Source organism: Brassica napus, unplaced genomic scaffold (assembly GCF_020379485.1).
Source record: "Brassica napus cultivar Da-Ae unplaced genomic scaffold, Da-Ae ScsIHWf_2447;HRSCAF=3160, whole genome shotgun sequence".
Taxonomy (NCBI): Eukaryota; Viridiplantae; Streptophyta; class Magnoliopsida; order Brassicales; family Brassicaceae; genus Brassica; species Brassica napus.
The window spans coordinates 3,781-15,934 of NW_026015779.1; the positions used below are offsets into that span (position 1 = coordinate 3,781).

The following is a 12,154-nucleotide window of genomic DNA, read 5'->3' on the forward strand; positions in this document are numbered from 1 at the left end:
CAGATAATTTTTAAAATTCCATGTAAAATTTTGATAGTGTCCTTCATCCCCCGGTTGGTTCCTTAAACAATTTTGATAATGCTTCCCATAACATTCATCTCTAGATCTGCCACTGATTCCAACACAAATAGACTTAGCTGTAACTTTTTGTGGGGCAGCTGCACCTCCATTTTGGGATTCTCCTGAATACGGCTACTTAATGGTCAAACATTTGACTTTAAATTACCAATTAGTATAAGATTTCTTCCCTTTGCCCTCTTCTTGATTTTCTACCTATTGATTATCTTCCACCAAACATACATGATACATAGGACAAAAGTATATCGTCAGACTATGATTAGATTTGTTGTAAACTACGCGATTTCTTCTATTACAACAATATAGGCCTACAACAATATGTCACAAGAGACAGGTTGTATGTGACATATTGTAAATACAAGGGATTTTGAGTATTTTCGTGTTAATGATACTCTTCAATTATGCTGATGATTTAATAATTTATTAACACTCGACTAAAGCTAGTAGCTTTATAAAAAATATGTATTTGTTTTAAAGTAATCATGATATTATTTAGAAAACATTTCTCTTTCTAGACACATTGTTGTTGTTCTCTTGTAGAAACATGCTCAAAATTCAAACTTAAATTGTTGTTGTTTTGGTTTTACCTTTACCTTGTTAACTTTTCGTTACACGTTATATCAACACCATCAATTTAAGATCGAAGAGAGGTTACAAGTTACAAGTCGGTAGCTATTAAATTAATTAATGTCTATGTAAAGTAGACTATTAGTGGTTACGCGACCAAATTATTGCATAGTGTAAACATTTATGGTTATTTTTCACCGTCACTTTGCGTACTTGAATTGAACAAATCTTTAATTTTGGTACAACTCTTTTACATTTTCTGGACATCAAAGAAAATTAATACTCTTGGCACCTTTCAAAGTTTTATATTTTCCCCAATATTTTTGAGTTTAAAAGTAGGAGAAAATATAGAACTTTGAAAAGTACCAAAAGTATTAATTTTCTTTGTCAAAACAAATTATATATCAACATTTCGTATTTTTTGTGTGGAGACAAATAATTTTAAGTTCGTTCAATGCTTCCATGGATATGAGACCGATGGCTTCCCTTTAGTATTTCTCTTCCTTCTGCTGATTATAGGAAATTCTGAATTTGGGTCATAGTATAGATATATATTTTTATACAACTCGGTATATTCGACGGAGCGAAACTCAATCGAGTGTTATCATGAATCCTATCCACCGGCGCCAAATTAAAGGCCATCCCCTATATATTAAAAGGGAAGCATTACAACATATTTTTGTAGCCACATGTCATCACCACAATCATTTTTAGAATCTTTAGAAAAATATGTTGGTCCATATAAATATATAATAAGTTTTTTATTAAACTAACAATAAATTAATCATAAATGTTCTTCATTGTTTCCTTAAATCAAAATCATAGAATTACCTAATGTGGCTAAAGTATATATGACAATTAATGATTTTGAATAATAAAGATTTGATAAAAATTAGTCTATTCTCTATCATTTTTAAAAGATTTAACTTATTAAAATAAATTAAATAAACACACTAACTATATAATAAAAATTTAGATTTTTTCGTATATGTTATATTTTGAATTTTTAAAAACGAATATAAATGACTAAAGTTGACTAAAGTTGTTAAAAATCTCACATTAAAATTTTTGTGATCCATGGTTTAAAATTTATGGTATAACAAGATACAAATGATTACGAAATTACATAAGTAGGAAGTCTCATTTAATAAATATAATATATATATGTATATTAATATTTTTTTAGAAATAAATTATATACCATATAAAATACATAAGTATTTTAATTTCGAATTTGCTTTGAATGTTTTTGATAAACATTTTGAAAAATTATTGACAACTTAATATTTAGATTTTAAACTTTGCCTTGAATGTTTTTAAAATTATAAATTTTTAAAACTATTAAAAATCCCACAATTTTTTTATTGTTATCATTGATTTAAAAAATTTGTTATAAAGAAATAAAAACGATCAAAAATAATATGAGTATGAAATATTTTTTAACAGATGTCAATATTAAAAATGTACAATATATCTATGTTAATATCATTTAAACTTAATTTTATATCATATGAAATAGAAAAAAAATTTGTCTGGATTAATAACATTTATTTAAGTATTTGTACCAATTTAATTATATACATAATAGTTACTAAATTTTTAATTATTCAATATATATTTATTATTTCATAATATGTAAAAAATATATAATACTTAAAAATTATATATATATATAATTTTTATCCCGCGCAAGACGCGGGTCTTAACCTAGTAGTATATTGTATCCTTGAACACTAACTTTTTGTCAACACTAGAATTAATAGTCATCTAATCAGCTGGAGAAATTAATTTTTCTCTTTCTTTTTAAAAAAAAACAAGGGTGTGCATTCGTTTTATTTTAACCACTAAGTTTTATACTATTTTCGTTAGACAATACAGTTTTATTTTTGTTCTCCAAATCAAAATTCACTTTGTATTTAGGTTATTAAGTGGAGAACTAATTTTTTTAAGTATACTAATGGAAAGTACAACAAAAAAAATTAAGTATGTACGTTTATGTGTGTGAAAATTTATAAAACCACAGTGTAATAAAACGAGGGTAATAGTTTTTATAAATTTACGATAGAAATAGAATAATGTTAATTTGTTATTTAAATGTAGTCTTATAGATAAATTCTTGCAGCCAATGTATGACTTTATTTTTTATCTATATATTTAGAAAAAAATAATAAAAATTTACGATTTTTGATCTCTAAAATATTAACCACTTTTCTTTCTATTTTGTAAAGGAAACAAACAGTTTTCTACTAGGTTTTTAGTTCATCTCTTGTTTTTTTTTTCCTATATTGTGGTCCCATAAAAGGTGTCAATTATATCAAGCAAAGGATTATAAAAGTTTTACACCCGAAATCGCCAATCACATTTACTCTCATTTTATAATAATTTCTCCATCATCTTCCTTCCTCTATCACCTTATAGAACCTTCACATGTCATAATACTCCCTATATTTACAGCAATCTATAGCCTCTTTTCTCAAAAAAAGAAAAAATCAGTTGCTTCTTATTTCTTCATTACTCTTATATATCAATTGCTTCATTCATATGCATATTATATATAAGTATGAGAAGACATTCCTGTTGTTATAAGCAAAAGCTTAGAAAAGGACTTTGGTCTCCTGAAGAAGATGAGAAACTTCTCAATTACATAACTAGACATGGTCATGGCTGTTGGAGTTCTGTCCCCAAACTCGCAGGTTTGGTTTCATCATGTGCTCTTATATTTGAAAAGTTAAAGATATGTATTAAATGTTTATATTTATGGTTGGTATGATCATATAGGTTTACAGAGATGTGGAAAGAGTTGTAGGCTTAGGTGGATAAATTATTTGAGACCAGACTTAAAGAGGGGAGCATTCTCTCAAGATGAAGAGAGCTTGATTATTGAGCTCCATGCTGCGTTAGGGAACAGGTTAATTAACAAATTAACAACAAATTTATATAGAGTTTTGAATACATATATAATAATAATGTAAAATTTGAAACATATTTCATTGTCTGAATCGATTTTGAATTGTGTAGATGGTCTCAGATTGCAACTAGGTTACCAGGAAGAACAGACAACGAGATCAAAAACTTTTGGAACTCATGTCTTAAAAAGAAGCTGAAAATAAAAGGCATTGACCCAACAACACATAAACCCTTAGTAAGCGACCTTCAAACTCTTAACGTCATAGATCAGAAGCTGACGTCATCAACTACTTCAGAAGTATCAAAGTCAACGAGTTTGATAATAAACAACCATGATCAGTCGATGGTCATCTCATCACAACCAGGTCCGTGTTGGTTCCCGGAGATCAAGACGACGGCTAATCAAAACGTTGCGTTTTGCTTCAGTTCAAGTACTACTACACCAACAGTTTTAGACCAGATGAGTTCAAATTTCAACCCTGTTCCAAACAATTGGGAGCTCAGCTACTGCAAAAACACAGTTCCATCTCAGAGAAACAGTATTTATAATGCTTTCTTTGGTAATCATTACACAGAAGCTAGTCAAATCATGAATAATAATAATAATCATGTAATGGATCCTCATTATCATGAAGACATGAAGTCATGGCCATCAGAGATTCTTCATTACACAGAACATAACCAAAGTTCAGAAACTGGTTTAAAAGCAGAAGTGAAGCCAGACATTGCCAAGTACTACTTGGGATCATCGTCATCACTAAACGAAAGCGCCGCGAGATTACTGCATAATGCTGAGGTTGATTTGTACGGTACAAACCTTCAGAAGCTTAATAACATGGCGTTTCATCAGAGCCTTTAGATTATTAACATGTGCTAGAGAGTGCCTAAATAGTGTTTTTTTTTTTCATTTTCTATCCACGTTCACGGACCGGAGTTTATTTGATTGACATATATAAATATATATAATATTCTGCATGTATTTAATTAAGTATATATATGCTTTTTTTTTTACCAAGGTTGAGTTGGCCTAGTGGTAAAGGGGTTGCGGCTGTAACTTCCGCCACTTGGGTTTAACTCACGGTGGAAAGGACTATTTACAATGCTTAGGTTCCTGGCAAAGAGGTGAAAACATCTTTTTTTATATATATGCTTTTGGCTGTGTAAATTTTCTCCTAATGTATTTTTCCGCGTGCTTAGATGTAGTTAATTTTTCATCTTATTCCTTGTCATGAGTTTGATCTTAATAGAGTGTCACGTTAATTTTTTTATATATCTTTCCTTGAGAAATGTTATTCACTGATTATAAAAAAATTTCAGAAAAAGAACAAACACAACCTAGAAAATAAAGTAAAAATGTCCCGGTCAAGATGGGCGGTGTTTTTCTTTAAGAAGAGGTTAATAGATCCTAACTTGGAGTGGGGACTTATTCGGAAAAGTGATTCCGGACAACGAGATGCATGCGTGAGCAATGAACCCACAAATTTGTACTATTAAACATATATTAACAAGTGTGCCTCATATTTTTTTCTTTGTTTTTTACATTACAAAGTATATCGACCGTATTTTCATTTATGAATATGATAATATCCATAAATTTAGAATATAATTCAATAAAATGATTTTGGAATATGTTTTGTAAAAGCTAGGAATTCACATATCTTAGAATTACTATTTAATCATTACGTTTACTATAGATATATGGAATATTAGAACTTATAATACTATAAGAAAGGATAAATTAATTTGACAAATAATCTAATTTTTGTTTAGTGTTAATGTTTTGTTTATGCATAAAATAAAGATTGTCATAAAATAAAAGATTATTATGTAAATAAAAAAAACTTGACATCAAAATGAAGTTGTGAATAGTGTTCCCTCAAATTTGATGGAATACTGTTCATATACTCATTTTTTCCCTCAAAGTGATGTATTATTGGAGATAAGTTTCCCTCATTTTTTGATGTTTTCCTTCATTTTGATGCACCATTGGAGATGTTATTAACTCTAAACCATAAGTCTAGATTAGTTAACCCTTTAATAAAAGGGTTTTTAGTAATTAAACCCCTCAACTAAAGATTAATCGTAAAATAAACCCCCAACTAAAAATCTTATGAAATAAATCCCCAACTTTAATTATGTTAACATATATTATCCTCCGTTTAAAAAACCGTGATGGAGGGTGACATACATTAACGGTTTATAAGTTGAGGGTTTATAATGTTGAAAACTTAGTTGATGGTTTTTTTTACGATTTAAAAATAGTTGAGGGGTTTTATCACTAAAAATCATTAAATGGTTTACAAATTTATTATCATTTATACATTGTTTTAACATTGATATAAGCCTTTAAAACTAATTTATAAATTTTAATACATTAATTTATTATAAAATTAATTTATACATCCTAAATTAATAATTTTTAGTAATACTTACAACTTAATATAACTTCAAAATATTAAATAATTTCATATTTGGCAATAGTGATATAAAAAAATTTGTGTGTTTACGTCGTCATTGTCAAATATCAAAAATTTAAAGTTTCTAAGTTATATTAAGTTTTAAGTAGTGTCGAGGATAATTCATCTATGAAGTCAATCTTTCTATTTAGAGTAGAACGCATTTTTTTCTATTTTCATGATTTCCGTCCTCCGACTCATACTTCCTCCTATCCCCCAAAAATAATGCATGATTATTTTTATTCTGATTGATTTCTGAACAAATACTTTATATTTTTGTTTTCTTGATCAATAAAATAATATATTTGATATATTATTTTTGATTTATTGTATTACTTTATGTTTCAGTAGAATCACGAAGAATGCTAGATTGTTTTATCCTAACAAGTAGCATAAATTGTAAAAACTTATAAAATCATTGTGAAACCTTATAAATCATATGTAAATGTATTAAAATATTTCTGAAGCTTTATAAATCAGTTATAAAGTAATTTTTTAAAATTTATAAATTAGTTTTAAAGGTTTATATCAATATAAAACAATGTATAAATGATAATAAAGTTTTTAAACCATTTAATGACTTTTAGTAATAAAATCCGTCAACTATTTTAGAATCGTAAAAAAACCACTCAACTAAGTTTTCAACATTATAAACGTCAACTTATACACTGTTAATGTATGTCACCCTCCGTCACGGTTTTTTAGACGGAGGGTAACATATGTTAACGAAATTAAAGTTGAGGGTTTATTTCACATAATTTTTAGTTGAGACTTTTTTACGATTAATCTTTTGTTGGGGAGTTTAATTACTAAAAACCTTTAATAAAACTTATTTTGGTCATTTTCTTTATTGAGAGTTATTTTTGTGAAAATAAACTAAAAAGCTATCCTAGAGAATTTCTTTTTTTTTTACTAAGAAGTTTTGGGTTTTACTAATTATTACTTTTTCTCTAGTTGATTGTAGACAGAAAAAATAATAGACGGTTAATTTTTGTCGAGTTTCAGAATTTGAAGTCAAGACCTGATATTTCTCTATCCCAAAAAACTTCTCTAGATTTAGCCGGTTTAGCTATTGAGATTGAATCATAAGTGAAAAATGTGTGAATGAAACATTTCATACCTCAGAATGGATCGAAGTCCATATCTTTGTGTCTCCTTTAGAAAGAGTGATAAAAATGTGCTTCACTTGTGAACAGTTCTCATACTCATTGTTTTTACTTCTCAAAATCGATTTCCCACAGTTTTGAAAACGACGTGTGAGAATAGGAAGATGTAATATGCAAAACGAGGAGAGAGCATGTGAAAGACCAATTGGAGTTCAAAGTTTCCGTGCATGAAAGAAGACTAATTTACACATACTTGTTTCTTAATTTTTTAAACTAAATATATATTTTTGTAACAAACTTAATACATTTCTTTATAGTTGATTTTCAAATCATATTTTGTTTCTGAGATCGTCATTCATCAGTTTATTTTAGAAATACAAAATTGATAAAATTATAAATGACCATAAGCTTTTTACAAGTCTAATACACTCAGTGTCTAGGAAATTAACATAACAATTGAAAGTTCCACAAACTAGTCTAGGTTTCGATTTATGGTCATCGTTTACATAAGAAGAAAGAAGTCATGGGGGTAGAAGGGACCCTTGATCTTGTACGATGGTGAATACGTAATTCGAAGGTGTGTATGTACTCTTCTGACAATATCCCAAAATAATTCACATGAGGGCAGCTTTTGGGTTGGTGTTTTTTTGGAGGTGGACCAAAAGTCCTATGCTTGGGACCCTTGTTGCTGATACAGTGTTGATAAAACTAGAAAAGCCATGCAAAAAGCTAATGTTTAACAAAGAAAAATGTCGTTACATTCAAGATTTTATTACTAGTTAATTAGGACATATCAGTTTAAGTGCCTAACCCCAACCAACTTGTCAGTTAAACAAGAGTAACGTAAAAATGTGCATTGATGAAAATTTTGACATGCTATAGCCTTAAAATGGTGATGATGGTCATGATCATGGACTTATTGAATATCTGTGTATCGAGCCTTATATGAAAATGATGTGACTGAGCAATTATACAGTTTTTTTTTCGTAAACCAAAATCAAAAGAAGAGATGAAAGTTGCATATATTGTCGGCTATTATTTGAAAGACTGACGCCTACGGCTTCTCTTTATCTTGCTCTCTTTGATAATTGATAAGGAAATGCCTATATTTTCGGTCCGACTCTATTAATTCTTCAAATTTATGATGATATATTTTAGTTTAATTCTAATATATTGATGATTCTTTGTTTCTTTTTATATTTTTCATTTCAAGTATCAATAGAGACAAAGCGATGTCATACAAAGCCAAAAAGACCATTCTTTTAATATTTCCTCCAAAGTTGATTAATTGTTGAATGAGAATATAAATACAGAGACTCTCTAGAATTTTCAAAAGCAAACGTTTATGACTTGATCATTTTTATTTTGAAGACTTGTAAAAAAGGAATTTTCTTATCCTTACACCTCATAATTTGCATGTGAGCCAAAATAATCGAGGCCCTACTTTAACCATAATATTCATTTCTATATTAGAATCAGAAAAAATATCACTATAGCTCTATTGTTTTATTCGATCATTGTTGTTTTAAGTTTCTCAACTTGTCTTTAAAATAAAAGAGCATATATATATGTGTGTATGGGGTTGTTTTTGTATCATATTTTTCAGAAGGATCGTTGTCGTTTTAAGATGGAGTTAACGATAACGTAAACAAAAATCTAGCTTATTGATAAAGACAACGGTGTGGTGGTGTCAAGGCAATATTATAAAGTTGCATTATCAATCAACCAGTCATGGGGGCTTGATATTTAAAACGCGAGAGTACTATAATAAAATCTTTGAAAACAAACATTTCGTACGATAACAATGATATTCGAATTAATATTATATTTTCAAACTTAATTACATATAATTCACATAAAATGTTTTGGCTACAATACAACAACCAAAACCTATATATGAATTGATCAAACTTGTTGAAATATTTTCAAAAACATATCTTTTCATATTGGACTTAATTAAAACTTACATCAAATTCATATTAAAGCTCCAAAAAAGAAACAAAATGTGTTTAATTTACGGGGGAAAAAACTTGGGTTAGACAAACTTAAAATTTCATTTGAACTGTGTTGGTTATCAACACTACTTTTAAAATGATTATGTTCAGAGTCGGTTCTTATGGAAAAATATCAAAATAAAACTACCAATAAAAAGTTATAACCTCAAACATTTGTGTTTGAAACATTCAGAAGAACTGTGTGTATGCAGTTGCATGTTTTGAACACGAGTACTTTTAATATTGGTCATAGTCTTAAACTCTTTTTTTTTCTTTTCCTTACTGGCATATATTATAATGACTACAATACAAATAATTTAACAATAAAAATTTATTAATCAGGGAACTCGAGTACATTTTCCTTTGCTCAATCTCCATATGATTTTTAACTAAAAGATCACTCGCCACAGGACGACATCGATCTCTTAATTAGAATATTTACATATTTCCTCCAAAATAAGTCCAACAAAGGACCAAAACTCTTTGACTAACCAAGAGAATGCATAGCCCATGGGCCTAAACTACTTTAAAGCCCACACCTAGTGAATCGATTATGTTGTATCGATTATGTTGTAGATTGTGGTGGGGAGAACTGGGACTGAGATGCTTACCAATGAAGCTGGTGAAGTCACTAGGTTACTCTCTCATGTGTTGCTCTCTTTGTGTCGTTTAGCATTTGTGTTCTTATGTTCATGTGTTGTCTCCTGTTTGTGTAATGTTGTAGCCATTTGCAAGGGATGTTTAATGGAACAGTCCGTCTTCTTGAAGCTGGAATCAAGCCTGTGTAAATCTAGCTAAACGGTAAGCTTTTAGTATCTTGAGTGCTGCACAAATGAGTTTTGCTTACTATGTTGGTAACCTTCTTGGTTCAGGTACTCGAAGAGAGCAGATGCAACTGCGGATTTGACTGGTGCTATTGAGGTTTGTTAGTCTTGCTTGGCTTTCTCAGTTATTTAACTACTGGAAGTGCGTAGTTTAAGAAGTTCATCGACTTGTGCATATTGTCAGGATGTGACTACTGTGACAGCATCCGAGGTATCTAGAGATTCTTACTTTATCTCTTTTTATCTTCAGATTATCATTGTGGTTTTTCTTTAGGTATTGGTGGGCAGACTGCGCTAAAGCTCATTCGCCAGCATGGTTCTATTGAGACTATACTCGAAAATATAAACAAAGAAAGGTTTACCTCCTCTAAAATTATCAACGAGTAATTTGATTCGGTGAAGACTTTAACTGTTTTGGTGTTTTATGTATAGGTATCAAATACCTGAGGAATGGCCATACAATGAAGCTCGTAAACTTTTTAAAGAACCTGATGTCTTAACTGATGAAGAGCAGCTTGATATCAAGTGGACCTCTCCAGATGAAGAGGTCTAAACCCATTTAGATTCTTCAATAAATGATTTTAGTTACCTCAGATTTATTTCTTCTTCTTTGCCACAGGGTATAGTTCAGTTTTTGGTGAATGAAAATGGATTCAACATAGATAGAGTAACCAAGGTAATGTTATTCATACTTTGTTCTGCATCACCATACAGGTTCAAATCGTTTATTCTTGTCATTTTTTTTTATTTTTTATATAGGCTGTAGAGAAAATCAAATCTGCAAAGAACAAGTCCTCACAAGGACGGTTTGCACCTTTCAAACAAATGAGTGGTGAACTTAGGTTGTAACTCTCCTTCCACTCATTTCTCTATGAAACATTTCGCAGGCTGGAGTCTTTTTTCAAGCCAGTTGCTAACTAAGAGAAAGGTTTGTCTAATTGAACCCATTAGTTCTTAAGATCCTCTCTTTTGACTTGTAAATGAGTGAAACTATCTTGCATATCAGTGGGATCATTAAAGCATTCTAGTTTGTGTTTCACATGTTTCTGGATATACATAGTTCATTTGGTGCTTGACAAACTGTTTCTTATTTGGTAATAGCAAACCCCAGAGAGTAACACTAAAGGAGCAGCAATAAGAAAGCCAAGGGAGGTGGTGGTGGGAGGAAGAAGAAGTAAGTCACAGTCCAAGTTGTTATCAAGCTGAAGGCTGTGTAAGTTAGTAGATAATTTACTGCAAAGATCTGGGGAGTAGATCACTCAACTGTGATGATTGTTCCTAAGTTTTAGCAGTCTATTTGCTTTTTTGTTTTTTTCTCTGTTTCTGTAACCATTGTAAAAGCACATCTACATGTTAAATTATATATTTTCAATAATATTTTAAGCCTTGGTTCAGCTAATAACAAAGATTCATTACAGGAAAGTATGAAACATGATTGCATAAGAAACTTTGTCTTGACCACAAAGAGCAGGATTTTACAAGAAGGGCTAAGAGATGGAATGAGGGATTTTCAAACAATGGTGCAGCCGCTTCCGCTTTCGTAGGAGCTAACTGATACCATGTCACGGGTATTGTAGTTGTAGTATGGAAGGTCACATGTATTGTGGTAGTATGGAAGGCAAGGCTTGCAACACTCTGGCTTCTTTTCTGGTTTGGCCTCTGGAGGTTTTGGTGGTCCAATGTTGACTACTACTGGATTCTGTTTGATCTTCCTAAGCTGTTCTGCAATGCAGATGGGATCCATTGTACCCACCACTGTTAGCAAGCTCTTCTCTTCATCCAGTACAACCTGATTCACACCTGCATTCAAAATCTCAGTCTTTATAATTATATCCGTGGATTTGTTAACACTTCTTTTAAGAAAAAAAAAAAAGCAATACCTTCTAGCTCTGTGACAGCTTGCATGATTTGGTTTTTGCATTTTCCACAGTTGATGTCCACTTGCATCTCGACTTTCTGCTCAAAACCGAACCAAATGAAACCGAATGAGTTATGACAAGAAACCATATGGCTTTCATATTAGTAGGTATGATCATGTTTCTTTTTTTACCTTAACCGTCATGATGGAGAGATTAATGGAGGAAGAATATATGATTTAGAAATATGATTAGAGGAGAGGAAACTTAGAAACATATATAGAGTTTTGTCTCTTGATGTTCTCATCATTTCTCAACATCTTCCTTTAATAGAAGAAGCTTCTCTGTAACAGTTTTGAGAAGCGA

At 30.3% G+C, this 12,154-nt stretch overlaps 3 protein-coding genes across 4 annotated transcripts; 2 read left to right on the forward strand and 1 right to left on the reverse strand.

Moving 5' to 3' along the window:
- The first annotated feature begins 2,679 nt into the window (after positions 1–2,679).
- LOC106380082 (transcription factor MYB86-like) lies at positions 2,680–4,567 on the forward strand. Its single transcript, XM_013819904.3, has 3 exons — positions 2,680–3,338; positions 3,424–3,553; positions 3,664–4,567. Exons 1-3 carry the CDS (start codon positions 3,206–3,208, stop codon positions 4,409–4,411), a joined length of 1,011 nt encoding a protein of 336 aa, XP_013675358.1. The 5' UTR covers positions 2,680–3,205; the 3' UTR covers positions 4,412–4,567.
- A 338-nt stretch (positions 4,568–4,905) lies between these two features.
- Positions 4,906–11,319, forward strand: LOC125601119 (flap endonuclease 1-like). The gene is made up of 11 exons (XM_048773492.1): positions 4,906–5,013; positions 9,685–9,743; positions 9,833–9,893; positions 9,991–10,029; positions 10,083–10,143; positions 10,207–10,288; positions 10,365–10,479; positions 10,552–10,608; positions 10,692–10,738; positions 10,820–10,860; positions 11,034–11,319. Exons 1-10 carry the CDS (start codon positions 4,906–4,908, stop codon positions 10,851–10,853), a joined length of 663 nt encoding a protein of 220 aa, XP_048629449.1. The 3' UTR covers positions 10,854–10,860; positions 11,034–11,319.
- A 3-nt stretch (positions 11,320–11,322) lies between these two features.
- Positions 11,323–12,101, reverse strand: LOC125601116 (heavy metal-associated isoprenylated plant protein 2-like). Of its 2 annotated transcripts, XM_048773491.1 has the most exons (3): positions 11,983–12,101; positions 11,813–11,888; positions 11,323–11,732 (listed from the first exon to the last, which is right to left on the reverse strand). In XM_048773491.1, the coding sequence occupies exons 1-3, from the start codon at positions 11,992–11,994 to the stop codon at positions 11,443–11,445; spliced, it is 378 nt and encodes a 125-aa protein (XP_048629448.1). In that variant the 5' UTR covers positions 11,995–12,101; the 3' UTR covers positions 11,323–11,442. The 2 variants fall into 2 exon arrangements, with proteins under 2 accessions (XP_048629448.1, XP_048629447.1); XM_048773490.1 differs by lacking the exon at positions 11,983–12,101 and having other exon boundaries at positions 11,813–11,939.
- Positions 12,102–12,154: the final 53 nt, after the last annotated feature.

Bases quoted from the DNA above. Each gene is read 5' to 3' on its own strand.
- LOC106380082 (XM_013819904.3), top strand. From the start codon at position 3,206: ATGAGAAGACATTCCTGTTGTTATAAGCAAAAGCTTAGAAAAGGACTT. The intron at 3,339-3,423 runs GTTTGGTTTCAT...ATGATCATATAG, and splicing joins TTCTGTCCCCAAACTCGCAG to GTTTACAGAGATGTGGAAAG. The intron at 3,554-3,663 runs GTTAATTAACAA...TGAATTGTGTAG, and splicing joins CATGCTGCGTTAGGGAACAG to ATGGTCTCAGATTGCAACTA.
- LOC125601119 (XM_048773492.1), top strand. From the start codon at position 4,906: ATGTCCCGGTCAAGATGGGCGGTGTTTTTCTTTAAGAAGAGGTTAATA. The intron at 9,894-9,990 runs TAAATCTAGCTA...AGGTACTCGAAG, and splicing joins AAGCTGGAATCAAGCCTGTG to AGAGCAGATGCAACTGCGGA. The intron at 10,480-10,551 runs GTCTAAACCCAT...TCTTTGCCACAG, and splicing joins GGACCTCTCCAGATGAAGAG to GGTATAGTTCAGTTTTTGGT.
- LOC125601116 (XM_048773490.1), bottom strand. From the start codon at position 11,939: ATGGTTTCTTGTCATAACTCATTCGGTTTCATTTGGTTCGGTTTTGAG. The intron at 11,733-11,812 runs GTATTGCTTTTT...TTTTGAATGCAG, and splicing joins AGCTGTCACAGAGCTAGAAG to GTGTGAATCAGGTTGTACTG.